Source organism: Mauremys reevesii, linkage group 8 (genome assembly GCF_016161935.1).
Source record: "Mauremys reevesii isolate NIE-2019 linkage group 8, ASM1616193v1, whole genome shotgun sequence".
Taxonomy (NCBI): Eukaryota; Metazoa; Chordata; order Testudines; family Geoemydidae; genus Mauremys; species Mauremys reevesii.
This window is the reverse complement of record NC_052630.1, coordinates 43,799,804-43,827,564: the sequence shown is the minus strand read 5'-3', so window position 1 is coordinate 43,827,564 and position 27,761 is coordinate 43,799,804. Positions and strand designations below refer to the sequence as shown.

Sequence of the window (27,761 nt, the reverse complement as noted above, 5' to 3'; positions counted from 1 at the left end):
GACGCAGCGGCTGTGCCCCCTACTCCCCATCCTGTGAGCAATAGGGCTAGGACAGTGTCTCTGTACCCCACCCCTCCCCACTTCAGCACCTGGCCTGGGCAGGCGGGGTAAAGAGCCCCCGGAGCAGCAAGCAGAGCGGAGGTGTGGCTGGGGAGCAGAATTGAGTGGGACACACTTAATTGCAGGCTGGGGGCACAATTGATGGGGGGGTCAGAGAGGCGGAACAGATGTGGGGGCAGAATTGATGGGGGACCTAGAGGAGACAGGATTTATTTGGGGAATGGATGAAGCATTAATTGCAGGGTGAGAGGATGAGTAAATGGGGTGGCGGTGACAGAGCCCCCATTTTTTTTCAGAATATTTTAAGCATGGTTAGATCGGGGAAATGAGCCCTTCCTGGGGAGGGTGCGCAGGGGCTGACGTGTGGCAGGGTGGCTGCAGGAGCCCTGTGAATCCTGTCTGCTAGTGTAGCAATTACTTTATTATGCAACTGAGCCAAGCTGCATTTCCAGCAAGAGAGAAGCCCAGAAGTGGTCCCACCCCTGCTCTGATCCTCCCTTTCCAGGAATTCAGTGCCTCAGACAGCCCGATCAGATTGCAGCCCTGACTCAAGCTGCTCCTTCATTCGGAGTCGGCAAGTGATTGCAATTCCTCCAGCTCTGAACTGCACCAGCGGGGATACGGCCGAGGTTTCCCCTCTCCCAGGGGCTGGTAAAGCACTCTGAGGCCAGACAGCATGGCACAGAAGAGGGTTGCAGTTATTGGAGCTGGCGTTTGTGGACTGAGCTCCATTAAATGCTGCTTGGACGAGGGGCTGGAGCCCACCTGCTTCGAGAGAAGCGGCGACATTGGAGGGCTCTGGAGATTTGAGGTGGGTCCGAGTTTCTCTCAGTCCTGACTCGCTTGGTGGGGTGGAAATGAAAGTGTTTCCAGCCTTTCCCCCGGGGGAACGTTCTCTAGGAGCGTTTCTCTGCATGCTCCAACCTCTGCTTAGGAGCAAAACAATGCAGGGCCAGTAGCCATGTGTCAGACTCCACCACAGCCTTACCATGCTAGGGAGCTGTACAAACATCCCCAGCGCTGCTAACACCAGTTCAGCTGTGCTGCACTTAGCCCCCACAGGAGCTCCAGCACTGAAAAAGGCTGTTGCAGCCAGAGCTCCACCTGCACCAGGTGCTGCTGAGCTGGTTCTAGCCATGGGGGAAGAGTTTGTATAAACACTGTCATAGAGACCAGGCTTCAGGTTCCCTTAGGCCTGTGTGCACCTGCTACGGGCCTGACCCAGAGGCCAATGAAGTCAACGGGAATCTTTCCACTGACCCTAGGGGCTTTGGATCAGGCCCTTACCAATGTGTGAGGGATCCTGCAGAGGTGTAACTAATGTGCACCAGACCTGGAAGAATGTGCGAGTTGAAAGAGACGCCCTCTGGCTTTAACATACACAGTCTACCATGCTTCTGCTGCCCCCCTTCCTGCTCAGAGAAGTTTACTTCAGCTTAGACTCTCTGATGCCCAGTTTCCTCTGAGCTTTGCCCACAATGATGTTTATGGTGAGTTTTCCCTACTAGCAAATAACCTAATGGAGTCTTAGTTCAGGCAGTGTCCCCAGGGTTCTAACCCTCCAGGATTGTCCTGGAGTCTCCAGGAATTAAAGATTATGTCTTGTGATGAAACCTGCAGGTGGCAACCCTGCATGTTCCTGTTGGGGGTAGTGTCCCTGTTTACCTTGCCCCAACCAGCTTTACACTTCACCAAGTTAGGCCTTGTCTTCACTGCTGGAAAAAGAGTTACTCTGAGGTAAACAGCACAAACTTGAGGTAATAAAACAGTGAAGACCAGGAACTTCAGTTTTCTTAGGAGTTAAACAGCTCTCTGCCCCCTCCAGGGATTGAGTTAAACTCATGGCCAAAATAACATGCCTGGTCTTCACTAGGCATTTACCTAGAGAAAAAATTCAGGTACATTAGTCTCCATGAGGTAAAAAATTCACCTTTGATTCTTTCTACAGTCTCTTGGTCTTGCATGTGATTTAGGCACCTGGCATAAAAGTCAAATAGTTAAGAAAATATAAGTCACGTTGAGGAAGATGTAGTTTATCTCAAGAAGGACTATAAACCAGTGCCAGTAATTCTATATGTTAGAAATGACTCCAGCCAGCCATCTATTTTCTATTATCCCTTCCTAAATTCACTGTGATTTAGGTTTTCCTAGGATTCTTGCAAGTTCAAGGTGATCATATGATCTCCTTTTTCCTGCCGGTTTTATTTGTCATCCCCAGAGGGGATTTAAAGAACATTTAAAGAAATGCCACTGCACCCCAGGCTAACATCACATGACAAGACACACTCGAAAGATGATTGTCACCTCAGCTGCTGCAGATGGAGTCAGTAATTCTGGCTATTTAACTTGTAGAACTTTAGTTCTTTGGGAGTTCACATGGTTAATGTTACAACTCATAATGTTCTCCTGCTCCCTGCAGGAGAATCCCGAAGAGGGCAGGGCCAGCATCTACAAATCTGTCATTATCAACACCTCCAAGGAGATGATGTGCTTCAGTGACTTCCCCATCCCAGCCGATTTCCCCAACTACATGCACAACTCCAAAATCATGGAGTATTTCCGTATGTACGCCGACCACTTCGACCTTCTGAAATACATTCGCTTCAAGGTGAGGAGAGCTGGCACAGTGTGCAGGGGAAGGGGGGAGAGAGAGAGAGAGTGCATGCACAGGTGTGCAAGGTCTAGTGAAAGAATTCCCCCCCCCACCTCCCCCATGAGGAAACATCTCACACTCATGAAACAGGGAGAACCAGAAGAGCTGTTCTGGGACCTCGTTTCATCTGGGGGCTGCCTGGCGGAAGTTACAGCCCAGCTCCGAGGAGCCGCTGCAGCCCCATTCCCTGTGGGAGCCAGTGAGCCCACAGAGGCCATGAGGCAAAACCCAGCAGAGCCCAGTTGGCCTCCTCCTGCTGATCCCAGCTGTGCGCTGGCCTTGTGCTTCCTGGCCGGGTTGCTGACTCAGGCATGGGGAGGAAGTTAGTGTCAAGGTCTCCATTCTGAGGGAATGGATGAAATTCCCTGGTGCCAGCTTTGAGTGCCCTTTTCCTTCCAGACCATCGTGGTCAGTGTGACAAAACGCCCAGATTTCTCCACCACGGGCCAGTGGGACATTGTCACAGAGACGGCAGGGAAGCAGGAGTCAGCCATCTTTGATGGGGTCATGGTTTGCACTGGCCATCACACCAACGCTCATCTGCCACTGGACTCCTTCCCAGGTAGGACGCGGAGTGCAACGTTAATTGGAATTAATTTGCAAACTGGACACCATAAGATTAGGCCTGAATAAAGACTTGGAGTGGTTGGGTCATTACAAAACCTAAGCCTGATTTCCCCAATACTAATTTCCACCTCACACACCTTCTTGTCAACTGTCTGAAATGGGCCACGCTCATTAGCACTTCAAAAGTTATTTTTCCTCCCTTAGTATCCTGCTGTTCATTGATTTTTCTCATTAGAATGACCTCACGCTTGATAAGGCAACGCCCGTCCTTTCATGTATTTATACTTGCTCCTGTATTTTCCACTCCATGCATATGATGAAGTGGGCTCTAGCCTACCAAACTTTATGCCCAAATAAACATGTTAGTCTCTAAGGTGCCACAAGGACTCCTTGTTGTTTTTGCTGATACCAACTAACACGGCTACCCCTCTGAAACTAAACCCTTTAAGTCTCTCTGCATCTCCATATGTTATGTTCTAGTTCCAGTCCCTCCATCCCCTCATGTGGCCTGGGACCAGAGGGGTTTCCTGATGGAGACAGTGGCAGTTCTGCAGAGGCTCCTAGTGGATGCCCTGTTCTGTCCTGGAGGCAGCATTAGAGCTGGTCAAAACTCAGAATTTCCATTTCACAGGAGATTTTGAAAATTAATAGTTTCACATTTCAATTATGACACAAACCAAAGGCCCTATGATCAAGGAAATAAAGTATTTCAATCATTACTAAATAGTACCTGCCCTTACCAATTTTAAAAATAACAGATTAAATGAAAATGGAATATTTTAACCGTGATGTCCTATTATGCAATATTACTATTGGGAATTTATGAAGTAAGGTAAAAATAATAAAATGAATAAATGAAAAATAAGTTAAAAATTTAAAATGAAATTTCCAAATTCTCAAACAAAAGTTCCTTGGTCCATGTGGTCACAAGGGTTAAAATGAAGATGGCGCTTGAAGAGGTTATGAGCAAAGAAAAGCAAATCCAGAACCAAATCCAGCTGCATATTAGACCTCCGGAGGAATGTCATCCACAGCCCAGTTTCCTTGTGCAATCCAGCTTTAAAGGTGACCTACAAAGTGGGAGGGGGAAACTCTTGGCTTCTGCCCTCATTTGCTTCATTTCATTAAAAGTCCTGGAAGAGTTTTTAAAGATTTTTTTTTCCTGCTTGTCACTTGCATTGGAAATCAAGGGGTCCCTGTCTATTCCTGGGGCACTCTGTGCTTGGCTGGAGAACAAGCAGGATGATGACATCACATGTACCAAGGAGGCATTTTGACTCAGTTTTACACACTCATAGGCCTGGTCTACACTACGCGTTTAAACCGATTTTAGCAGCGTTAAACCGATTTAACGCCGCACCCGTCCACACTACGAGGCCCTTTATATCGATATAAAGGGCTCTTTAAATCGGTTTCTGTACTCCTCCCCAACGAGAGGAGTAGCGCTAAAATCGGTATTACCATATCAGATTAGGGTTAGTGTGGCCGCAAATCGACGGTATTGGCCTCCGGGCGGTATCCCACAGTGCACCACTGTGACCGCTCTGGACAGCAATCTGAACTCGGATGCACTGTCCAGGTAGACAGGAAAAGCCCCGCGAACTTTTGAATTTCATTTCCTGTTTGCCCAGCGTGGAGCTCTGATCAGCACGGGTGGCGATCAAGTCCCAAATCCAAAAAGAGCTCCAGCATGGACCGTATGGGAGGTACTGGATCTGATCGCTGTATGGGGAGACAAATCTGTTCTATCACAGCTCTGTTACAGAAGACGAAATGCCCAAGCATTTGAAAAAAATCTCCAGGCGACACAGTGCTGCGTGACAAACGTAACGGAAAGCCAAAGAATCAAATGGATGCTCATGGAGGGAGGGAGGGGGTACTGAGGACTCCAGCTATCCCACAGTCCACAGCAGTCTCCGAAAAGTATTTGCATTCTTGGCTGAGCTCCCAATGCCTGTAGGTTCAAACACATAGTCTGGCGTGGTTCAGGGTATAGCTCGTCAATTTACTCCCTCCCCCGCACATGTGAAAGAAAAGGGAAAAAAAATCGTTTCTTGACTTTTTTCAATGTCACCCTATGTGTACTGAATGCTGCTGGTAGACGCGATGCTGCAGCAGTGAAGAGCAGTATCTGCTCCCCTCCCCTTCCCAGTGGCAAATGGTACAATATGACTGCTATCCGTCATCATCATCAGCCTGTGAGTGCTCCTGGCTGGCCTCAGGTGAAGCTGGCCGGGGGCGCCTGGGTAAAAATTGGAATGATTCCTGGTCATTCCCAGTAGATGGTACAGAATGGCTGGTAACTGTCCTCATCATAGCAACTGGGGGCTGAGTTCCATCAGCCCCCTTCCTTTCATGTGTAAAGAAAAGATTCTGTATTGCCTGGACTATCATAGCAGCGGAATGCTGGGCTCCTCTCCCCCACACCGCTTAATGTCCTGCCTGGACTATCATAGCAGCTGGAGGCTGCATCACCCTCATTTTATCTCACTAACAAGTCACTGTTTCTTATTCCTGCATTTTTTATTACTTCATGACACAAATGGCGGGGATACTGCCACGGTAGCCCAGGAAGGTTGGGGGAGGAGGGAAGCAACAGGTGGGGTTGTTGCAGGGGCACCCCCCGTGAATGGCATGCAGCTCATCATTTCTGCAGGATCTGACACAGAGTGGCTGTGCTTTCTGGTTCTCTGATACACTGGTTCTCTAGTACACTTGCCCCATACTCTAGGCAGGACTGACTCTATTTTTAGATACCATAAAGGAGGGATTGACTCGGGGAGTCATTCCCATTTTTGTCTTTGCGCCCCCGGCCGACCTCAGCCAGGGGCACCCGTGACAGCCACAGACAGTACAGAATGACTGATAACCGTCATCTCATTGCCAATTTACAATGGCAGCAGACGGTACAGAACAACTGATAACCGTCTCTGCTATCATGCAAAAGCAAATGAATGCTGCTGTGTAGCGCTGCAGTATCGCCTCTGTCAGCGGCATCCAGTACACATACAGTGACAGTGTCAAAAGGCAAAACAGGCTCCAAGGTTGCATGCTATGGCGTCTGCCAGGGCAATCCAGGGAAAAAGGGCGCGAAATGATTGTCTGCTGTTGCTTTCCCGGAGGAAGGAATGAGTGACGACATTTACCCAGAACCACCCGCGACAATGATTTTTGCCTCATCAGGCACTGGGATCTCAACCCAGAATTCCAAGGGGCAGGGGAGACTGCGGGAACTATGGGATAGCTATGGAATAGCTACCCACAGTGCAACGCTCCGGAAATCAATACTAGCCTCGGACCATGGACGCACACCACCGAATTAATGTGCTTAATGTGGCCGCATGCACTCGACTTTATCCAATCTGTTTTACAAAACCAGTTTATGTAAAATCGGAATAATCCTGTAGTGTAGACGTACCCATAGATTGTCTAACTGTTGTGTGTCACTCCTGCCCAAGGCACAAGGAATGCTGCAGACCCTTGCAGTCCTACTATTTCCTGGAATCTCAGACCCCCAGAACAATGCAGGAGGCATGGGGCACACCCACAAATGCTCCGCTTCTTCTTTGCAGGGATCGAAAAGTTCAAAGGCCGCTACTTCCACAGCCGGGATTACAAGAAGCCCCAGGAGTTCTCGGGGAAGAGAGTCATTGTGATCGGCATTGGCAATTCGGGAACAGACCTGGCAGTGGAGCTCAGCCACACCGCAGATCAGGTTTGGTTTAGAGAATTATTTTACACCACTGAATGGTCAGAATGTTGTGGCTGATCACTGTATGACTTCTGCTGACTCAGCAGCTGAGTGCTGTTCCCCACCATGGCTATACTTCCCCTCCAGAGTGCAGCCATACTCAGGGCCCCATTCCCCTCTCCAATCCACACTGGGGGAATCTTCCACTTCCTGCGTTTGACCCCCATGTGGAATTCCCATTGATTTCAATGGTGTGCCAGGAGACTGGGCAATAGAGAGGGCAGTGAGGAATGGGGAGCAGATCTGGAAGGCCCACCCATGCAGACTTGCTCAATTTGCTATGCATCAAAGTTCGTCCCCATTCTGCTTTGCCTAGGGACCCTGCCAGAGACATCAGGCCTACAGCCCACCCTGGGGGAATGCTGAATTGAGAACCCACACCTGCTGTGTTACAGGGGTTACCATCTGCTAAAACACCCCGCAACCTGAGTGAGCAAGGCCAGCAAGCCTCTGAGTCAATGTTGATCCCAACAAAATGACCATTGAATTCCAGTTCTATTGGGGATGGAACGTGTGCCCCGGACACAGTTCATAACACCCACCCTCTTTGTGATCTGCAGGCACTTAATGGCAACTAGGGAGAAGGCATAGGCATTTCACTACAGATATAGGCATTTGCTCACAAGTACATGCTTATGCTTATGACATGGTTTGTCAGGGCAAATGCCTGCCTCTAAGGTTATACCTGCCCTGCAATCAGAGGTGTGACTGCAGCACAGTAGACATACCTCAGCTACCTTTGATCTAGCTAGAATAACTATAGCAATGGAGCCGCAGCAGCACAGTTGTCTAGCTGCATGAATACACAACCGGGGTCCTAGATGGACTTGTACAACCTCTTAGATGCAAGTTACCTGGACCTGCTGATTTAAAAATGTCTAACTTTCATGGCTTTTGTTTAACATTGTCCAGATATACTAGTGCAGGGGTCAGCAACCTTTCAGAAGTGCTGTGCCGAGTCTTCATTTATTCACTCTAATTTAAGGTTTCACGTGCCAGTTATACATTTTAATGTTTTTAGAAGGTCTCTTTCTATATGTCTATAATATATAACTAAACTATTGTTGTATGTAAAGTAAATAAGGTTTTTAAAATGTTTAAGAAGCTTCATTTAAAATTAAATTAAAATGCAGAGCCCCCAGACTGGTGGCCAGGACCCAGCAGTGTGAGTGCCACTGAAAATGAGCTCACGTGCCGCCTTTGGCACGCATGCCATAGGTTGCCTACCCCGTACTAGTGGAATGTAAATAATGTTATAATCACTATATAATGAGACTATATCATCTGAAGAAGAAGTTCTATTCTTAAGTACAGTAATGGAAGAGGCTGAAAACTCAAAAGATTGCCATTTGTGCACATTTTAGTTAGCCACTTATATGTAAGACTGCAAGTTTGTCATGGAGGTCACAGATTCTGTGACTTTCTGGGACCTCCATGATTTCGGCAGCGGTTGGTGCGGCTGGCCCAGGGGTCGTCTGAGCAGCTCAGGCAACCCCTGGGTCAGTTGCACTAGCTGCTGCTGAGGCAGTCTCAGGCCACTGCACCCCTCTCCCCCAGCAGCAGCAGGAGTTGGGTGTAGGAGGGGGCTCAGGGTTGGGGTGTGGGAGGCAGGGGCGGCTCTACAAATCACGCTGCCCCAAGCAGCGCGGAGCGCTGCGCCGCCCTTCCCCGGTCCCGCGGCGGGTCCCGTCTTCCCGCGGCTCCGGTTGAGCTCCCGCCGGCATGGCGGCGGCAAGTCCACCGGAGCCCGGGACCAGCGGACCTGCCGCAGTCATGCCTGCGGGAGCTCAACCGGAGCCGCGGGAAGACGGGACCCGCCGCAGTCATGCCTGCGGCAGGTCCGCTCGTTCCGGGCTCCGGTGGACCTGCCGCAGGCATGCCGGCGGGAGCTCAACCGGAGCCAAATGCCACCCCCCCAGGAAACGGCCGCCCCAAGCGCCTGCTTGGTGCGCTGGGGTCTAGAGCCGCCCCTGGTGGGAGGGGGTAAGGGTTCTGGATGTCACTTACCTGGAGGGGGGTTCCCCGGAAGCAGTAACATCCCCCCTCCCTCAGCTCTTAGGCGGAGGCGCCAGGCAGCTCTGTGCACTGCTTCCGGCCTGTAGGCACTGTCCCTGCAGAGCCGGCACTCGGGGCAGAGGCAATGTACAGAGCTGCCTGGCCACACCTCTGCCTAGGACCTGAGGGAGGGGGATGTCGCTGCCTCTGGGGAGGCACAGAGCCAGGTAGGGAGCCTGCCAGCCCTGCCAACTCCCCCACTCCCCGGCACCTGTGGTGTCCCCGGGCCATCCCCCTCCCCAGCACCCACGGCACCCCGGGCCACTCCCCCCTCCCCACCAAGATTTAGTTAGGGGTATATAATACAAGTGAGAAACAGGTCACGGGTCGTGAACTTTTGGTTACTGCACGCAACTTATCCATGACTTTTACTAAAAATACCCATGACTAAAATATAGCCTTACTTATAGGACATACAGGATAGATACTGGGGCATAAGTAAATGTAGTAACAGAAACTGAAATAGAAAGACGTAAGCAGACCATAAAAGTGGAAGAGTCAAAAGTGTCTCTGAAAAACTATAATGGAGGAACAATTCCAGTGTTGGGAGAGTGCATGCTGACACTTAATAGAAAGGGAAGATGATAAAACAAGAGTTTGTGGTGGTACATAGAGGCAAGCAACCATCTTCGGCCTACACATGTGTAAAGGGCTTGGTCTCATTATGAGGATGTATGCCACAGAGAGACAGAAAGGCAATAAGGACCAGATATGAAAGTATTAATAGCATCATATAACGATGTATCCACAGGAAATGGGTGTCTCACACTAACATACAAGATAAGGTTAAGAGAAGATACAGAGACAGTGGCAACATGAAAAGTTCCACAATTTTAAGAAAGATACTAGAAGAAGAGATCATAGACTTTAAGGCCAGAAGGGACTATCATGATCTAGTTGGACCTCTTGCACATTCCAGGCCAGAGAACCTCACCCACCCACTCCTGTAATAGACCCCTAACCTCTGGCTGAGTTACTGAAATTCTCAAATAAGGATTTAAAGACTTCAAGTCATAGAGAATCCACCATTTGCTCTAGTTCAAACCAGCAAGTGACCTGTGCCCCATGCTCCAGAGGAATGTGAAAGACCCTCAGGATCTCTGCCAATCTGACCTGGGGGGAAATTCCTTCCCTACCCCAAATATGGTGATCAGTTAGATCCTGAGCATGTTGATGAGACCCACCAGCCAGACACCTGGGAAAGAATTCTCTGTAGTAACTCAGAGCCCTCCACATCTAGTGTCCCATCTCCAGCCATTGGGGATTTTTGCTACTAGCAGTTGCTGATTGGTTACCTGCCATTATAGGCAGTCCCATCATACAATCCCCTTCATAAACTTATCAGGCTCAGTATTTTTTTTTTTACCCTCCTTCTCCCCCTCACCGCTCCCCTTGAGAGGCTGTTCCAGAACTTCACTCCTCTGATGTCATCTAATTTTAAGCCTAAACTTGTTGATGGGCAGTTTATATCCATTTGTTCTTGTGTCAGCACTGGCACTGAACTTAAATAATTCCTCTCCCTCCCTGGTGTTTATCCCTCTGTTGTATTTTTAGACCGCAAACCTATCCCCCATCAACCTTCGTTTGGTTAGGCTAAACAAGCCAAACTCCTTGAGTCTCCTATCATAAGGCAGGTTTTCCATTCCTCGGATCATCCTAGCAGCCCTTTTCTGCATCTCTGCATCTCATGGCAGATGGTATTATTTGGAGAACAGAAGACCATCAGATTGGGATGAGTCCTTAGAAATCATAGAGAAAAAGGGAGAGGGACCACAGCTGTGCATGGACCTTAAGCAACTGAACAAAAACATAAAGAGAACATTTCTACTTGCCCACAAGAAGTAAAATATTGTCTGAGATGGCAGGAGCCAAATTCTTCAGAAAATTAGATGCATCATCAGGATTTTGGCAGATCCCCTTGGACACTGAGAGCTCCAAGATCATAGAATATTAGGGTTGGAAGAGACCTCAGGAGGTCATCTAGTCCAACCCCCTGCTGAAAGCAGGACCAACACCAACTAAATCATCCCAGCCAAGGCTTTGTCAAGCCGGGCCTTAAAAACCTCTAAGGATGGAGATTCCACCACCTCCCCAGGTAACCCATTCCAGTGCTTCACCACCCTCCTAGTGAAATAGTGTTTCCTAAGATCCAATCTAGACCTCCCGCCCTGGAACTTGAGACCATTGCTTTTTGTTCTGTCATCTGCCACCACAGAGAACAGCTGAGCTCCATCCTCTTTGGAACCCCCCTTCAGGTAGTTGAAGGTTGCTATCAAATCACCCCTACTCTTCTCTTCTGCAGACTAAATAACCCCAGTTCCCTCAGCCTCTCCTCGTAAGTCATGTGCCACAGCCCCCTAATCATTTTCGTTGCCCTCTGCTGGACTCTCTCCAATTTGTCCACATCCCTTCTGAAGTGGGGGGACCAAAACTGGACACAATATTCTAGGTGTGGCCTCACCAGTGCTGAATAAAGGGGAATAATCACTTCCCTCGATCTGCTGTCAATGCTCCTACTAATACATCCCAATATGCCGTTAGCCTTCTTGGCAACAAGGGCACACTGCTGACTCATTCAGCTTCTCATCCAGTGTAATCCTCAGATCCTTTTCTGCAGAACTGCTGCTTAGCGAGTCAGTCCCCAGCCTGTAGCGGTGAATGGGATTCTTCCGTCCTAAGTGCAGGAGTCTGCATGTGTCCTTGCTGAATCTCATCAGATTTCTTTTGGCCCAATCCTCCAATTTGTCTAGGTCACTCTGGACCCTATCCCTACTCTCCAATGTATCTACCTCTCCCCCCAGCTTAGTGTCATCTGCGAACTTACTGACTTATACTTTCAACACACCATTTGGTAGATACTGCTTCCTAAGATTTCCTTTCAGAATATGTTTGCCTGCAGAACATGAGCCAGATGTGAGAGGCCCTAGCAGGCGTGAAAGTGTAGCCTGAGGGCACACTAATTTGGGCAGCACTGCTGTTGAATATCAGGAACAAGTGAAGAGAGTATTGGAAATTGTGAGAGCAAATAACCTTAAACTTAATTAAGGCAAATGTCAATTTCAAATCTTGGCGATAACGTACCTGGGAGGACAGACTGACCTCAATGGGAGTGTTGCCCAATGAAACAAAGATTTGGACAATACTGAACATGTCAAGACCTGAAGATAAAAAGGGGAATTCAAAGGCTGCTAGGAACTATGCCAAGAAGTTCATGCCTAATTATGTAGCTTCCACAACTCATCTAAGACACCTCCGCCAAAAGGTCACTGAATGAGCATGGATGCCAAAACACGAAAGCCCATTCTGATATCAGCTCCAGTGCTGCAGTTTTTTGATCTATTGACAGTATCAGACTCTCCACAGATGCTTTGAAAAGAGGGTGGGAGCAGTACTATTACAGTGTCATAGAACTAACTGGTTGTGTCTCCTGTGCCTCAAGGAATATGACAGCTGCAGTGATTTTCTCAATGCTTCAAAGCAGAAACTGATCATAAACATGGCTACCCCTCTGAAACTACTGATTGCGATTCACAAAAAGGAACTTTGCGAAGAACCACTGAGACAGGCTGCTTTCGAAAATACAGAATTATCATGTGTACCATCCTGCACTTCTGGGCAGTAAGGGTTTGCCTCAGAGGTTTGCTGTGACCCTCAATGTAGCCTCTCTCCTCTCATAGAGACAAGAGTTACAGCTTACTGAGTCACCTTCATCATTGGCCAGTCAGCGGGTTTGGTGTAAGAACCCTCTTTAGTCCCTGTCTTCATTCTCAGGGAGCATTTGTGTGTGTGGGGGGGGGGAACCCAGGTCTGCCCTCTTCTCCAGGTTCCAGCTTAGGGACCCTAATTGGCAGTGGAAACAGGTAGTTTTCCTTCTACCAGAGCTATAGCCCTTCCCTGAGCTACTTCCCCAAATGACCCCTCCTAGCACTTCCTTGGTACCTGACCACGCTTGTTCTGCCAGGTCTTTCACTGCGTACCTTCTTTCTCCCAGTCTTCCCACAACACACCTTCTTACTCCCAGCTACTACCAGCAAGCCTTGCTGAAGGGGCTTCTTTTTAAACTAGTCCCAGCTGGTTCTAAATGGGCTTCAAGTGATCTGATTAGCCTGTTTCCTTTGATTGCTTCTCATCAGTTCTTAATTGGTTCCAGGTGTCTTATGGAGTCTGCCTGACATAATTGCTTCTAGCACCTTCCTGACTGCTCTGGGGTAGCCCCTGCCCTGGTCACTCAGGAAACAGAAAACTATTCATCCAGTGTGTTTTCCTTCTACCAGACTCCTGCACCCACGCTTCAAGCCATCTGGTGGAGCGCGGGTCCGCTGCTCTATCTCGCCATTTACCTTTCTGCCACGCATCCATCTCCGCCGGAGAACTGGCACGGGTTAGAGGGAAGGGTGACAGAGCAGTTCCGGAAATGGACAGGACTCCTCCGGTGCCTCTCCCTCCGAGGGAGGGCACTGGTGCTCAATCAGCTAGTCCTGTCCATGCTCTGGTACCAGCTCAACACCCTGGTCCAGGCCCCGGGCTTCCTGGCCAACTTCTGGACGGTGATTCTGGAGTTCTTTTGGCCAGGAACGCACTGGGTCTCTGCAGGGGTCCTCCACCTGCCCCTCAGGAGGGAGAGCAGGGCCGGGCCTGAAGTGCCTACGCACTCAGGTCCATGTCTTCCGCCTCCAGGCCCTGCAGAAGCTCCTTTATGGTGCAGGTAGTCCGGCATGGAGAGTGCTGGCGCACGCCTTCCTGCACCACCTCCAAGGGCTCCAATACGACTGGCAGCTCCTTTATCTCTATTGGAGCGGTCTTCTGCGAGACCTCTCCGGGCTGCCAGCCTTCTACCAGGACCTCCTCCGGACCTGGAAACTGGTTTCGGCCACCAGGTCCATGGCGGCTGCCAAGGGGGTGGATCTCCTCGTAGAGCTCCTGCTACACAACCCCCAGCTCCGTGTGCAGGTGGCGGAGTCCCCCGCGGTGCACCAGAGGTTGGCCCTGGCAGAAGTCACCAGAGTTGGAGACCTCCTGGACTACGACCGGGGAGACTAGCTGGACCCCCTGACACTCACTCGGCGCATGGGGATCCCCAGACCTCGTACTCCCCAGCGCGTACTTCAGGAGGTGAGGGCTGCTTTACTGCCCACTGCTCGGGTCTTCTTCAACCGGGTCCTACGAGAGGACATGCCCCACCCACCCTCCACCCCAGGCCCCCCGGATCTTTTCATTGGGCCCCTGCCTCATGGCCCCACCCAGCCATCCCACCCCTTCACCGTGAGCCGGCTGAATGAACTGCAGCCAGCTCATTTCCAGACCACGCCAAGGAAACATCTGTATACGCTTGTGCTCCACACCCTTCATGTCCTCACCCTCATGTCCCATCCCATCATGAAGTGGTGGGACCTTCTGCCACCTCTGGAGGGTAAGGAACCCCGGTGGGCCAGCCTATATTCCACCCTGGTCCCGAAGCCCGCTGGGGATATTAGTTGGGGGCTCCTTCACGGAGCCGTGAGCACGGGCGTCTTCTTGGCGCAGTTCACCCATGCCAGAGACCTGCCCCTTCTGCAGCATGTGGGAGACCCTGGCGCATGTGTATCTGGAGTGCGCCAGGTTGCAGCCCCTATTCTGGCTCCTCTTAAACATCCTGTTACATTTTTGGCTGCACTTTTCCCCTCACCTCCTTATCTATGCACTCCCCATCTGTGGCCCCACCAAGTCCCAGGACCTCCTTGTCAGCCTCCTCCTAGCACTGGCCAAAATGGCCATCTACAAGACCAGAGAGAGGAGGTTGGCTGACAGGGTTTCCTGCGACTTCAGGGCCTATTTCTGATCCTCCCTCTGTTCACGCATCCAGGTGGAGTTCTTCTGGGTGGTGTCCGCTGGCTCCCTTGACACTTTCGAGGAGCAGTGGGCGCTGTCCGGGGTTCTCTGCTCAGTGTCCCCATCAGGTTCCCTTCAGATAAGGGGGGAGGGATAGCTCAGTGGTTTGAGCATTGGCCTGCTAAACCCATGGTTGTGAGTTCAATCCTTGAGGGGGCCATTTAGGGAACTGGGGTAAAAATCTGTCTGGGGATTGGTCCTGCTTTGAGCAGAGGGTTGGACTAGATGATCTCCTGAGGTCCCTTCCAACCTGATATTCTATGATTTAGCCCTAGAACCTGTTCTATCTTTAGTTGTCCCCTGTAATTAATTGAGATCCTGGACTTTGTGGATTCTCCCCTTAGGCTGGGGAAAGTCCTTTAGCAGTGGGCTTCCACCTGCAAATGCTCCATCTGTCAGTTCACAGGCTGATGATCTGGAACAAGGAATAAACATTGATGTGAATTCAGCTAAAGACTAAATGCTGCAAACAGTGATACAAGAAGTAAAGGAGGAAAAAAATCAGCACTGCACACTTGTATATTTCCACTAAAGGAATGAATTGTCAGCGCTCTCAGGAGCATGCTGAAAGGGGACACAGGTCATGGTTCCCACAGTGATGGGAAGGAGAATATTGAATCCAATACACGAAAGGCACCTGGGAATGACCAAATCAAAAAGGAGAGCTAGAGAAGTTGTATTCTGGTCACAAATGAGCAGTGACATTGAAGAGATGATGAGCAGGCGTGGAACATATCAGAAGTACAGAGATTCCCAGCAGAAAGAACCAATGATACTACAAGAACAACTCGCAGTTCCACAGGACAAAGTCAGAATTGACACATTCACCCTGAAGACATGATCATCTGGTTATAATGGACTACTTTCCCAGAAGTAGTCAGACGCGAAGATACCACCCTTGCAACAGTTTCCAGACTCATCATAGTATTCCATAACTAATCATAACTGACTGTTACTAGTGCTGTGGAGTGTTGTTAAGGCTGCTAATGCAGCTGTTCTTGGAGCCCCCATGTTAGCTGCATTAGCAGGGAGTGCAGTCTGCTGATTCAGCAGACCTCGATGTCAGAGGCGGATTATGGTTTGGTGGGGCCCTGGGCCAGAGCAAGTGGGGGCCCCTTCCCACCCCTTCCACCTGCAGTCCCCACTCCCAACCCTTCTGCGCTCCTGCCAGGGAAATGGGGTTGGGGCACGGGGGCTTGCCCTGCTCGGATCGGCAGGAGTGCTGGGTGGAGCGGGGCAAGCCCCCACGCCCCGACCACACTCCCTGGCAGAAGCACCGGGCAGGCAGAGTGGGTCAGTGCACAGGGGCACCCATTTTTCCAGGGCCCCCCAATTGGCAGGGGGCCCTGGGCATGGGCCCCGTTTGCCCAGTAGCTAATCCGTCACTGCTTGATGTTATTCATAAGAAAGACCACAGGCTCAGTTTGGTGGCGAAGCTGCTTGGCCACATTTATTGTCCACAATCCCACAGTACTAGTGCCCCATAGGAGCTACAGATACACTAACATGTGCCTGTGACAATGGTACCAGTTCAATCAGCACACCAGGATGCTGCTCCTAGGACAGCACAAAGATGTCCCTCCTATGAGTTCTCCTTTTATACAGTGATACAAACAAGTTATGTATTACACTCCAGGCAGGGCCGGTGCAACCATTTAGGCGACCTAGGCAGCTGCCTAGGGCGCTAGGATTTGGGGGGTGGCATTTTCTTCAGCAGCGACCGCGGCGGCCAGATCTTCGGCTGCCCCGGTCATCGCCGGCATTTAGGCGGAGAGAGCTAGGGCAGGGGAGCGCGGGGAGGGCCACCTGCAGCAAATAACGGGGGGGCAGCACGCAGGGGAACTCCCCGCCCCAGCTCATCCCTGCACCGCCTTCTCCCCGAGCACGCCGTGATTGGCGCCGCAAGCCTGGGAGGCGGGAGAAGTGAAGCAACGACGGTGTGCTCGGGGAGGAGGCGGAGCAGGGGTGAGCTGGGGCGGGGGGGTGCCTCAGGGTGGAGGGTGGGGAGCTGCCGCAGGGACGGCGCCTCAGGGCGGGAGCTCAGGGATGGGCGCAATGTGGAAGTTTCGCCTAGGGCGCAAAACATCCTTGCACCGGCCCTGACTCCAGGTGTTGTTAGTTTCCATCCTTATCCTTGTACCTGCTAGTTCAAACAAAACATCCTCATCCATTATCCTATCGTCCCCTCCTTATCTTTACAAAGATGTGTTCTTGTACCATATATTAAAAATGTGTTTATATCAGTGGTTCTCAACCTATTTATCATTGTGGGCCGCGTGTGCAGCCCACAAAGTGTTACGTGGGCCGCAGGTTGAGAACCACAGTGCCCCCCATCTAACTCCCCCCACAAACCCCTATGCCCAGTGCTCTCCACCCAGAGACCTCTCCACAGAGTGGGGCCAGGAGCAGAGTGCCGGGTGCGAGGTGGGTGGCAGGGACCCCAACCCCGAGCCCCACTGCGTGGGGACCCTGACCCTGCTGCATCTGTCATCTATTTGCATAAATCCAAAGTAAAAAGCAGCTGTCCTTCAAGGACTGTATTTAGGAGTACTTTGCAGGCGAAGAGTACTAATTTAACAAATAAGTGCAAAAAACATAATGGGTTTTATGTTTTTAATGGGTACCTAGCTACCAGTTCTCTAAGTTTGTTAAAAGTCTGCTTTTCTGAAGTTCATTGTCCTTATTCCGCTGTTCTCACTCCTTCCTTTCCTTAGAACCATGAAATATATCACTTCATGATCACTTTCACCCAAATTGCCTTTCACCTTCAGATTCTCAACCAATTCCTCCCTGTTGGTCTGAATCAACTCTAAAATAGCTCCCCCCCCCCAATTACTTCCTCCACTTTCTGAAACAAAAAGGTGTCCCCAACCAGGGGCGGCTCCAGACCCCAGCACGCCAAGCGCGTGCTTGGGGTGGCATGCTGCGGGGGGTGCTCTGCCGGGCGGCAGGTAGCTCCGGTGGACCTCCTGCAGGCGTGCCTGCGGAGGGTCCGCTGGTCCCGCGGCTCCGGTGGAGCATCCGCAGGCATGCCTGTGGGAGGTCCACCGGAGCCGCGGGAGCAGTGGACCCTCCGCATGCACGTCCGCGGGACCGGCGACCAACAGAGCGCCCCCCGCGGCGTGCCGCCGTGCTTGGGGCGGCGAAATGGTTAGAGCCGCCCCTGTCCCCAACAATGTTCTCTCTAATTTTTTTCATCCATGTGTGGAATGAATTTTGTTATGTGCATCAATATTGAGATGATGTGAGCCACCAGTAGAAACAAAAAGCCTAGATATAATATATATTTTAAAAAAGTTACCATAGGGATAATTACTGCAGCCAGGACATATTAGGCATTTTAGAACTCACTACTCAAAGAACTGAATTTAAACATGAGAGAAATAAAATTCTGAAATGCACAGACCAGTCAAAAACTAAAATAACAGCACTTTGAAAGAATAAAATTATAGAGAATATATGTGCATTGCAGGAAGTACCCAGAAGTAACAACAGCAACACAAGTATGTGTTGGGAGGTGAGTGTGAAAGAGACAGAGAGTATGTGTGTCAGACTGAGACTGTGTGTGTGTGAGAGAGAGAGAGAGAGAGAGAGAAACACAGAGACAGTGTGTGTGTGCGGGAGACACAGACTGAGTGTGTGTGTGATGGTGGGTATGAGACACAGACAGTGTGTATGTGTGCTGGCTGCTGGGAAAGTATATGAGAGACCATGCGCTGTCTCTTTAAGGACACAGGCACTCACCGGCAGGCTTGTTCAGACCGCAGCAGCTACCACCAGCTCCCTTCCACTCCTGAGCCCTGTCCCCCAACCCTGCTCTTCAGAGATGAGGTACTTGGGTGAGGAAGGGGGACACCCTGACATCAGTGCCCCCTGGTTCCTCCTCCACTCTGCATAGCAAGCAGGAAGGTCCCGGGAGCTGCTGGCCAGGGGCTCCAAGGCAGAGGGCAGGAGCAATGTAGCTGCAGAGCAGCAGGGGCAGGGGCACCTGAACACACATTGCTGGATGTACAGGGCTCTGCTAATCAAGTGCACGGCACTTGATTGGCTCTTGGGCGGCCGCACAGCTTAGAGGGAACATAGGTCCCCAGTAAGTTATTGGATGCTTTGTGTTTTGCCATATTACTTTTCCAACAGATTTCTGGGAAGTTAAAGTCCCCCATTACTACCAGGTCTTGCGTTTTGGATATTTCTGCTATTTGTTCTAGAAATGCCTCATTCACCTCCCCTTCCTAATTTGGTGGTCTGGAGTAGACCCCTACCATGATGTCATCCCTATTTTTTCCCCTTTTATCTTTGCCCAGATACTTTCAAATGATCTGCCTCCCACGTCTTTCTGGATCTCAAACAAACTTCCTCCTTTTTTTCCCCTGCCTATCCTTCCTGAACAACTATCCTCCTCTATACCAACATTGCAGTCATGAGATTTATCCCACCAAGTTTCTGTGAATCCAATTGTCAAAACTTAGTTTATGTGCTAATACTTCCAGTTCTTCCTGTTTATTCCCCATACCCCTTGTATATAGACATCTAAGATGTTGAGTAGATTCACCCACTGATTTTCCTCTTGTTGTTTGTATGACCCTATGGTAACTTTCCATGTCCCTCCCCCAACATCTAGCTCTCTGTTAAGGTCACCTTCTTTTATGTGTACCTGTGCTTTTGTCACCTGGCCTCTTTGAACCTACTTTAAAGCCTTCCTCACTAGGTTGTGTGAGTTGGTGTGTGAAGATGCTCTTCCCCTTCTTAATCAGGTGGACTCCATCTCTTCCCAGCAGACCTTCTTCCCAGAGCAGCCTTCCATCACTGAGGAAGCCAAAGCTCTCCCAACAATGCCATCTGGGCAGCCAAGCATTCATCTCCAATGATCAACCGCTGTGCTCGTCAGTAAGATAGTTCAAATGGTTAGGCAGCCAGTGTGCTGAGACCACCTCCCAGCAGGTTGACTAGCATTGTCTCATCATTTCTTTCTGCTCCCCTGTCTGTCAGCCTGTCTCCACCTGTTGTTCCATTGGGGCAGGGAACATCTTTTTGTTTAAAATAATTAATATGCTTAAATACCTCATTTCTAATAATAGTAAGTTACTACTGAAGCTTGTGACATGGTATAGAAACCCTGCACTAGCATGGAAGGGGTTAAGGAGCTGCTTTGGGCTGCCCCACCGCAACTGCAAATTGGGTCAGGAGTTAAAAGGAAGGAACTCCACTTAGATGGAGGGCAACCCTGGGAAGGGAACTGGCTGAGCTGCTTTGGCCCTGGAGAGGAGGCTGATAGCCTGCAGAGCCCCTGCCCTCGCAGAATGAGGGTGCAGATCCCTGAGCTAAAAGGGGGGAAAGACTGAGACTTGCACTGGAACCCAGTGACCTCTGACATGGACAGTGACATTTCAGGGGGTTCTGAAGTCAGAGGCCCATACCCTGGAGGAAGCTGCTTACAGACTTTCCTTTCCCTTTCTTGTGTTGAACCTAGTTTGATGACTGCTGACGGAGTTGTTTCGCCTGAGAGGGGAAGAAACAACCAAAAGACCTCAGCCAGAGGGTTAAGTACTGGCCCGCTAGAAAGACATACCCTGCAGCACCCGCTAGGGTAGGAATATTGGATTTGTGTGTGTGCACTCCCCATATAGCCCCGAAAGGGGGTGCTGCACCATGGACAGATGTGTGACAAAGCTCTTATTAGGAAATCATAAAGAAACACAACTAGATGTAAACCATTCACTCTCATGAGAATGGCTCTGAGCCAAAGAGGCTCTTGGCAAGTCACTCAAAGGCCTGTGGTTTCCAACAGCTCCTGTTTCTCTCCCTTTCAGGTTTTCCTTAGCACCAGGCGAGGTGCATGGATACTTGGTCGGATTGGAGAAGAAGGGTACCCCATGGACACAATTTATATCACTCGCTATGTGGAATTCCTCAGGCGCATTGTGCCTCTATCCCTGCTTAACTACTTTGCAGAGAAGAAACTGAATGCAAAATTCAACCATGCAATCTATGGTCTGCAGCCTGCGCACAGGTGAGCTGGGGAGATCAGGAGACTTTCTCCGGGCTGTGGAGCCAGGAGGGGAAGGGTCATGTTCATTCCGCTCCCCCTCCCACCACCGCAGGAGAGTGGAGAGCTGAGGCCTGTCAAGCACTGGAGAGAGGGGCAGAGCTTCAGGCCCCATGACAGAATGTAAGATCTCAGGCAAACCTGCAGCTCAAGTCTCTAGGGCCTGGGTTCAGTCCCTTGCTGTGCCAGATTCCCCCCAGTCAATCTCTGTCCATCACCTGGGGCCCAGCTCTCGCTGCTGCTGCTATGCCAAATCGGTCAGCATTTGCCTCACCTGGGGCCCAACTCTTATTCCCACTGCTGCCCTCTAAAACATGCCTATCCCTCAGGTTAAAAATATCCTTGAGGGATGTAAATGCCAAGGAAGAGGAAGAGTTATTTTGTGTGATATGTGGGAGTAAACAGAATGGTACTAGATGACATCATTAAGGCATGTTTACACTTACAAGCTTACATTGGCACAGATGTACCGCTACAGCTGTGCCGCTGTAAGATCACTCATGTAGCCACATTATGCCGATGGGAGCGAGCTCTCCCATTGATATAGTAAAACGAGCTCAACGAGCAGCCATCACTAGGTTGGCAGGAGATGCTTTCCTGCCAACATAGCGCTGTGCACATGAGCGCTTATGCTGGCAAGACTTACATTGCTGGGGGTGTTTTTTCACACCCCTGAGTGACAAAAGTTTTGCTGACATAGGTGTTAGTGTAGACAGGGCATAAAAAAGAGATAATTTAAGCTGAGTACCTGAAAGAACTTGCAAATGGCAAGCTGTTAGGCCAGGGAACTGTTTGTTGTTATTTATTCATTGATTTGTGGTGGCACCAAGGAGGCCTACTCAAGGACCAGGATCCCATGGTGCAAGATGCTGGACAAACACAGAACAAAAACAGTTTATCAGAGGAAGTGGTGGATGCATAGACTGGACAAAGCAATAGAATTCCTTACATGGAGTGATCCTGCATGTGCAGCAGAACAGACTGAATAACCTGATGTGTCCTTCCCATGGCTTCCAGTTGCAATGCTAGCACATTGTGTGGGAGGAAATAGTTCTCTTTTCTCCTGGCAGCCTCCTGCCCTGAGGAAGGTCACCTCCTGCCCAAAGAGATCTTCACATTTCTTGTATTTCCTTTCTGCCATTCAGGCTTTTCAGCCAGCACCCAACCATCAACGACGACCTGCCAAACTGCATCATCTCGGGCAAGGTGCTGGTAAAACCAAACATCAGGGCGTTCACCGAAACCAGCGCCATCTTTGAAGATGGCACCAGAGAGGAGGACATTGATGTGGTTGTCTTCGCTATGGGATACAGCTTCTCTTTCCCCTTCCTTGGGGATTTTGCCAAAGTGATCAAAAACCAGGTCTCCCTGTATAAATTTGTCTTCCCTCCTCAGCTGGAGAAGCCAACTCTGGCTTTCATTGGCCTCATCCAGCCACTGGGGGCCATCATGCCCATTGCCGAACTCCAGGGTCGCTGGGCGACACGTGTGTTCAAGGGTACGTGAACCAAAATGCAGGAAATAGTCTAGTGCCTGCTGGGCAGTGAAAGCGCAGACATTTCCAAGGAAATCCGAAAGCCAGTGCTGTTCAGGTGGACAACCTGCCATCTTGCAACATTTCCGCTGCTCTCTGTCTTTCATCTGCTGTCTTCCTACTGAAAGGTGACCTGGTTATGTTCTTTGCTTCTTTGTGACACATAGAGGCCTGCTTTTTTTATTTTGGAAGCTTTCTGTGAAAATTGTCACTTCCCCAAAAAAGATCATTTCCAGCTCTGCTCTCTGTGTACTCCTGCACCCTCCCTCTTTGTTGGTGCTGGAGTCTGGCTAGCTTTCTCTTACCCTTTGGCTGCAGTTAGTTTGCACTTTTGCTCACGCCCTCTCCTTTGCTCACCCACTCCCAGCCTTTCGAATTCCAGCGCCGCCCCTGAATGTTCAGCCTTCCTGGGGGCAGGAGGTGTTGCTGAGAGTTCAAGAGCTGTTACTCTCTAGGGGGCAGAGGAAGAGAGAGGAGGCACAAACAATGCTCTTTTCCTTTTCTTTGTTCCTCTTATTGCCCAGGAGCTGTTGCCTCTGTGTCTGCGAGCACCTCATGGATCTCCCTTCTGACTTTTGGGCTTCTCTTTCCTAGGGCTGAGCGGATTGCCTTCAGCAAGCAACATGATGGCCGATATTGCACAGAAGAGAGAGGAAATGGCAAAACGGTAGGAACTATTATGTGAATCAGTAACCACTGGGCATGCTGGGAAGGCAGCAGGGCAATCAGCTCCCCCCACCACCACCACTTCTGCCTATTTCCCTGCTTCACTTTTTGCCTCCCTTTATCCCCATGGGGACCTTTAGCCAACAAACTTTGCATTTCATGCACGCATCCTCTAGGTCTCCCAGGGAAGTGTGTGTTAATACAAAGCGTGTAAGAAGCAGGGTCCTACTGAACCCCAAACAAGGGGAAATGATCCGTGTGAGTAGGTTTATCCATCTGCCCCATATATTCTTCCCTTTTTCTTGTTACAGAATTCTATCCCTCACATTCCGCCTTGCTGCCACCACTTATTCCTCTCTCTCTCCCTCCTGCATCCCACATTCCCCTGTCTCCCTATAGCTTTCTTGTCTATTTGCTGCCCTTTCAGCACAGAGGCAGCTGCCTTCACTGGGAGTGGGATTAGACATGCTGAACCTCTTTACTGGGAGCAGCCTGTACCACTTGAGAAATCTGGAAGGGGAACAATGGCTGTAGAGGAGTCGAACTCACCCCTGCAGCACCTCCTGCTGGTGACTTCTGGGAATTAGCTCAATTTCCAGCCTGGAGCGCCCTCTGCAGGCCAGTGATCCGCCTGTCTTCATGTTCCTCCCACGACCCCGGTGCCTCTTTCAACTGGGTCTCCCCCTCCCAGGGGAACCCCCACCCCACTATCCCCACTTTGCCTCAGTATTGGCTACTGCCCAGTCTCCATCTAGCCCCCGTTCACTGGGGCAGACTGCAGTATCAGCCACTCATCATAGGCAAAGGTGTTTGGACCTGCTGCCTTTGCCTGCCCCTGGGTTGCCCCCTGCAACCCCCAGTACCTCTTGGCCTAATGCTAGGTGGCAGCCTGGGGCTTTCCAGGCAGGATCTCCCCCAGGTCCTCTGCCTTTCCCTAGCCCTGCTCCATTCAAGGTACCTTGTCTAGCTCCCTACAGCCAGGCCCTTTTCCCTCTACAGCCAGAGAGAGACTGACTGGACTCCTGGTTCACTGCCTCTTATAGGGGCCAGCTGGGCCTGATTGGGACCTGGCCACAGCTGGGCCTGCTTTCTCCCAATCAGCCCAGGCTTCTTGCCCCAGCTACAGCCCTCTCCTGGGCTGTTTTAAGCCCCGAAGGGCAGGAGCAGGGGACCACCCTGCTACAGTGGCCATCTTGACTGAGGGCATTCTTTGGCTTCAGTCACACTGAAAATAATGGAAGAAGGCAGATATATTGAATAATAGCAAAAATTGCTCACATCAAACTCTCAATCATGAGGTCATAAAAAGCTTTAAACCCCAAATCCTAAGAATATCACACAACTCATGCTAAATTTACAAGTATTGACAACTCTGGATGGCTGGGTGTTAATTTCCAGCCCTTTTACTTCGCTGTTAAGCACTCCTCAGTATTGTGTAGCAACTTAACTTTCAGGAGTGTTGGCCCTTCAATTCTACTTAAATACAGAGGATTGAATAATTTGGGGAAGCTCTAGATAAAGATTTTAAGTAGAAGACAGAGTAAGGTCTGAGGCCAAAGTTGCTTTAGAGAATGTATCCAGCTCTTCTAAGGAGAATGAAGTGAAACTCATCCCCATCCCACACACAAGATCAACGTGCCAGTTGTGTCCCAATTATGGCTCAAGGGAAGTCTGTGCAGGGGTGAATTTCTCACAGTCAGTGAACAGAAAGCAGCTCTAATCTTTGTAATGAGTGGGAGTAATCCAGCCTCCAAAGGTGCAAGAGTACATCAGCATCTCCTTCTCCTCACATTTCAGAGAGGGATAGAAGCTCCTTATCCCTCAGGAATGTCATTTCCTGGTCAGTGCAGTCTCCATTTGACCACACTCCAGAGACATCTGCACTTCTTTCTCGTTTCAGGTATGTGAAAAGCCAGCGCTATACCATCCAGGTGGATTACATCCCATACATGGATGAAGTGGCCTGCCAGGCAGGAGTCAAGCCCAAACTCCTGTCTCTCTTCCTCATGGATCCAAAGCTCGCCGTGGAGGTTTTCTCTGGCCCCTGCACGCCATACCAGTACCGCCTGAGAGGGCCAGGGAAATGGGATGGAGCCAGGAAAGCCATCCTGACCCAGAGAGAACGGATCATTAAACCTCTGAAAACTAGAGTCCTAGATGATTATACAGGTGCCTTGGTGCCTTACTACCTTCAGATTTTTCTCATTGTTGCTTTAATTGCTGTAACTTTTGCTTATTTTCCTTAGTCCTTTTTCCCCCTCTGACAAGTGTCATTTTTCAAGCTGTGAGTCCAATTCATGGTTTCCCTTCTTTCCTTTGCATTCATATGGGCTGACTGGACTATGGTGGGCACCTCTGTTGTCAGCTATCTCAACAAGGCGAGAGCCTGTCTTCTATGTAGAGTAAACTTGCTCTAATGCAGATGCAAAATCTGCAGTAAGGGTACACAAGGCCTGTTAAGTCCCATTCAAGCCCTGTTTTTGAACCTCACAACAAGTGATATAATAAGAGAAATCCCCAACCATTTCCAAAGTCTCCACTGGCCCGGTTCAGGCAGTGTGACTGGAGATTGAGAGGCAGTCTGGCATCAATGTTGGCAGCTTCATAGTTAGCTGGTTGGTGTCCCTGGTGAATCGAGCCATTGCCATTGCTGATCCCCAGCCTCAAGTGCAGAAGGGGCTTGTGGGCTCTGTTGTCTTCTAACTCTTATGCTTGCCGCAGCTTCTGGGTGCTTAAGTGTCCTGGATCAGAGCAGGGCTCCAAGTCAATTTCAAACCTCCGACTGAGAGAGCCAGAAAATGGCTTCCTCTCCATGTAGCTGAGAAAAACAGCTTCCCCTCAGGTGCTCTCTTGGGTCCCATGGTCCCTCCACCGAGCAACCCAGGGCCCAGTCTGTCCGTCACTGTTGTGTGTGCACTCTCCAGCAGGCAGGCAGGCTCAGTCGCTATGCTGTGCTTCTCCCTAGGGGAGGTGCATCTACAGTCCCACGCTGGCAGGGGCTACAAGTCACTTTAGGGTGGAATTAGGGACAAGGGTGTCATGGAAGGCAGCAGCCCTCGGGCCCTGGGGGAGCAGGGGAAGCTCTTGGAGCCTGGCCTGAGTTAGGGCTGGGTAAGGACTCGGCGCCTCTCACACGGAAGAGATGGAGCCCTGAGTAGAGGGAAGGGTCTGAGCTCTATAGACCACAGAATCCCTGTCTAGGAAGGACTTTGGCTCAGAGTAGGTTTGTCTCAGCAGCACACAGCGATTCAAGCAAAGCTAAAGCAAAAGTCTCACTGCTATTGTTATCTGGATCTGTTAATTGTGTTTAATTTGGTTGGTCTGCTTTTCTGAATGCACTCCCATTACTTCAGCCTGACCAAGTAAACCTCTCTGTTAATGTGTGATCCTTGCATGTGTCCTTCCCAGGGAACCCCATAAAGTGTCGGTCTCTAATAGTTGGTGTGCCTACAATGCTTGTCATGTGGTGCTCACAGCTACCAACCATATACTTTGTGTGTGATGGCTCATGCCCACCCTCGTTCACGCCTATCTGTGACAAAGGAGGGATGATAAGAGTCTGAGATTTTTTGAGGAAACAAAGTGGCTCATTGACATCATAAAACATGCTTAGTCTACTAAGGACCATTGCCAGCCAGAGTGATCTCAGTAGATGGTGTCATACCAGGTGTTGTGAGGTTCCCAGCTCAGGCACAATCCTGTCAATTGCTGGGGCTGCCCCAGGGGCGGCATCAGTTAGAGGCAGGGCATGCATCCCTTGGCACAGCAATGGAGAGCAAGGGAAGCTTTTGTCCATCCTGGCAGCATGATACACGCAATGCTGCTTTTGAATATAATGAAAAGACATCTTTGTGAGATTGTGCCATTTCCCACAAAGTCAAACCACTTTATGCTCAGGCTGAGGCTCAAATAAGAACACCCGTGTTTTTTGACCTTTTTGATAAATGATCTTCACAAAGACACCTTGAAACCCACTCAGAAGCGCAAGCCCTTGAAGTTCTCGGTTTCATTCCTCTTCAACTATCTTGCCCCAGATTGATACAAAGTACAAGTGTGGGAATTGTGGGAATATTCTTATGAACAATAGGTGTGACTCAACTTACCCAATCATTTTGCATTGCTTCCCCCTGAGTATGAAGGGGTTAATTTCTCCCTGGGGACAAGGGAGTGAGTTGGTTGTAGATCACATAAGCCTGCCTAGAACTGATTGGAATCAACACAGGTGAATGGAGGTCTCTGGAGAGTCAACAGAAGCCCCAACAACTGAACATTAACTTTCAATGGCTGGCTGCCAAGGAAGCTGAACATATGACCACAGCACAGCTGCTTCTGGAGCCACAAGGGCCAGGTATTAACTTAAGACACACTCTATTTGCTGCTGCCCAGGACAGACACACATGACAGAGAGAGGCTGAAAGGAGGCCCTGGAACAGTAGGGCAATTGCTTTGGCCAATACATACTTGGACTTAAACTTTGCTTTACCATTCTAATGTGGACTCTTTATTGATGTTCTCCAGTTGACTAATAAATGCTTTCTTGGTTTTGGTAAAAGGCGGCCCT

The 27,761-nt window shown here is 50.1% G+C and overlaps 1 protein-coding gene across 3 annotated transcripts; it reads left to right on the top strand.

Annotated features, from left to right (window-relative positions):
• Positions 1-27,761, top strand: LOC120370265 (flavin-containing monooxygenase 5-like). Of its 3 annotated transcripts, XM_039484695.1 has the most exons (9): positions 1-141; positions 566-871; positions 2,480-2,668; positions 3,113-3,275; positions 6,853-6,995; positions 20,765-20,964; positions 22,146-22,498; positions 23,129-23,201; positions 25,101-27,761. In XM_039484695.1, exons 2-9 carry the CDS (start codon positions 737-739, stop codon positions 25,444-25,446), a joined length of 1,602 nt encoding a protein of 533 aa, XP_039340629.1. In that variant the 5' UTR covers positions 1-141; positions 566-736; the 3' UTR covers positions 25,447-27,761. The 3 variants fall into 3 exon arrangements, 2 of the variants coding, with proteins under 2 accessions (XP_039340629.1, XP_039340628.1); XM_039484694.1 differs by lacking the exon at positions 1-141 and having other exon boundaries at positions 310-871; XR_005583673.1 differs by lacking the exon at positions 1-141 and having other exon boundaries at positions 314-871; positions 22,146-22,347; positions 25,101-25,132.

What these genes read in the sequence shown, in the direction of transcription:
- LOC120370265 (XM_039484695.1), top strand. Translation starts at nt 737, where the DNA reads ATGGCACAGAAGAGGGTTGCAGTTATTGGAGCTGGCGTTTGTGGACTG. An exon ending in TGAAATACATTCGCTTCAAG is followed by an intron (nt 2,669 to 3,112) that starts GTGAGGAGAGCT and finishes TTTTCCTTCCAG; the next exon opens with ACCATCGTGGTCAGTGTGAC. An exon ending in TCAGCCACACCGCAGATCAG is followed by an intron (nt 6,996 to 20,764) that starts GTTTGGTTTAGA and finishes TCTCCCTTTCAG; the next exon opens with GTTTTCCTTAGCACCAGGCG.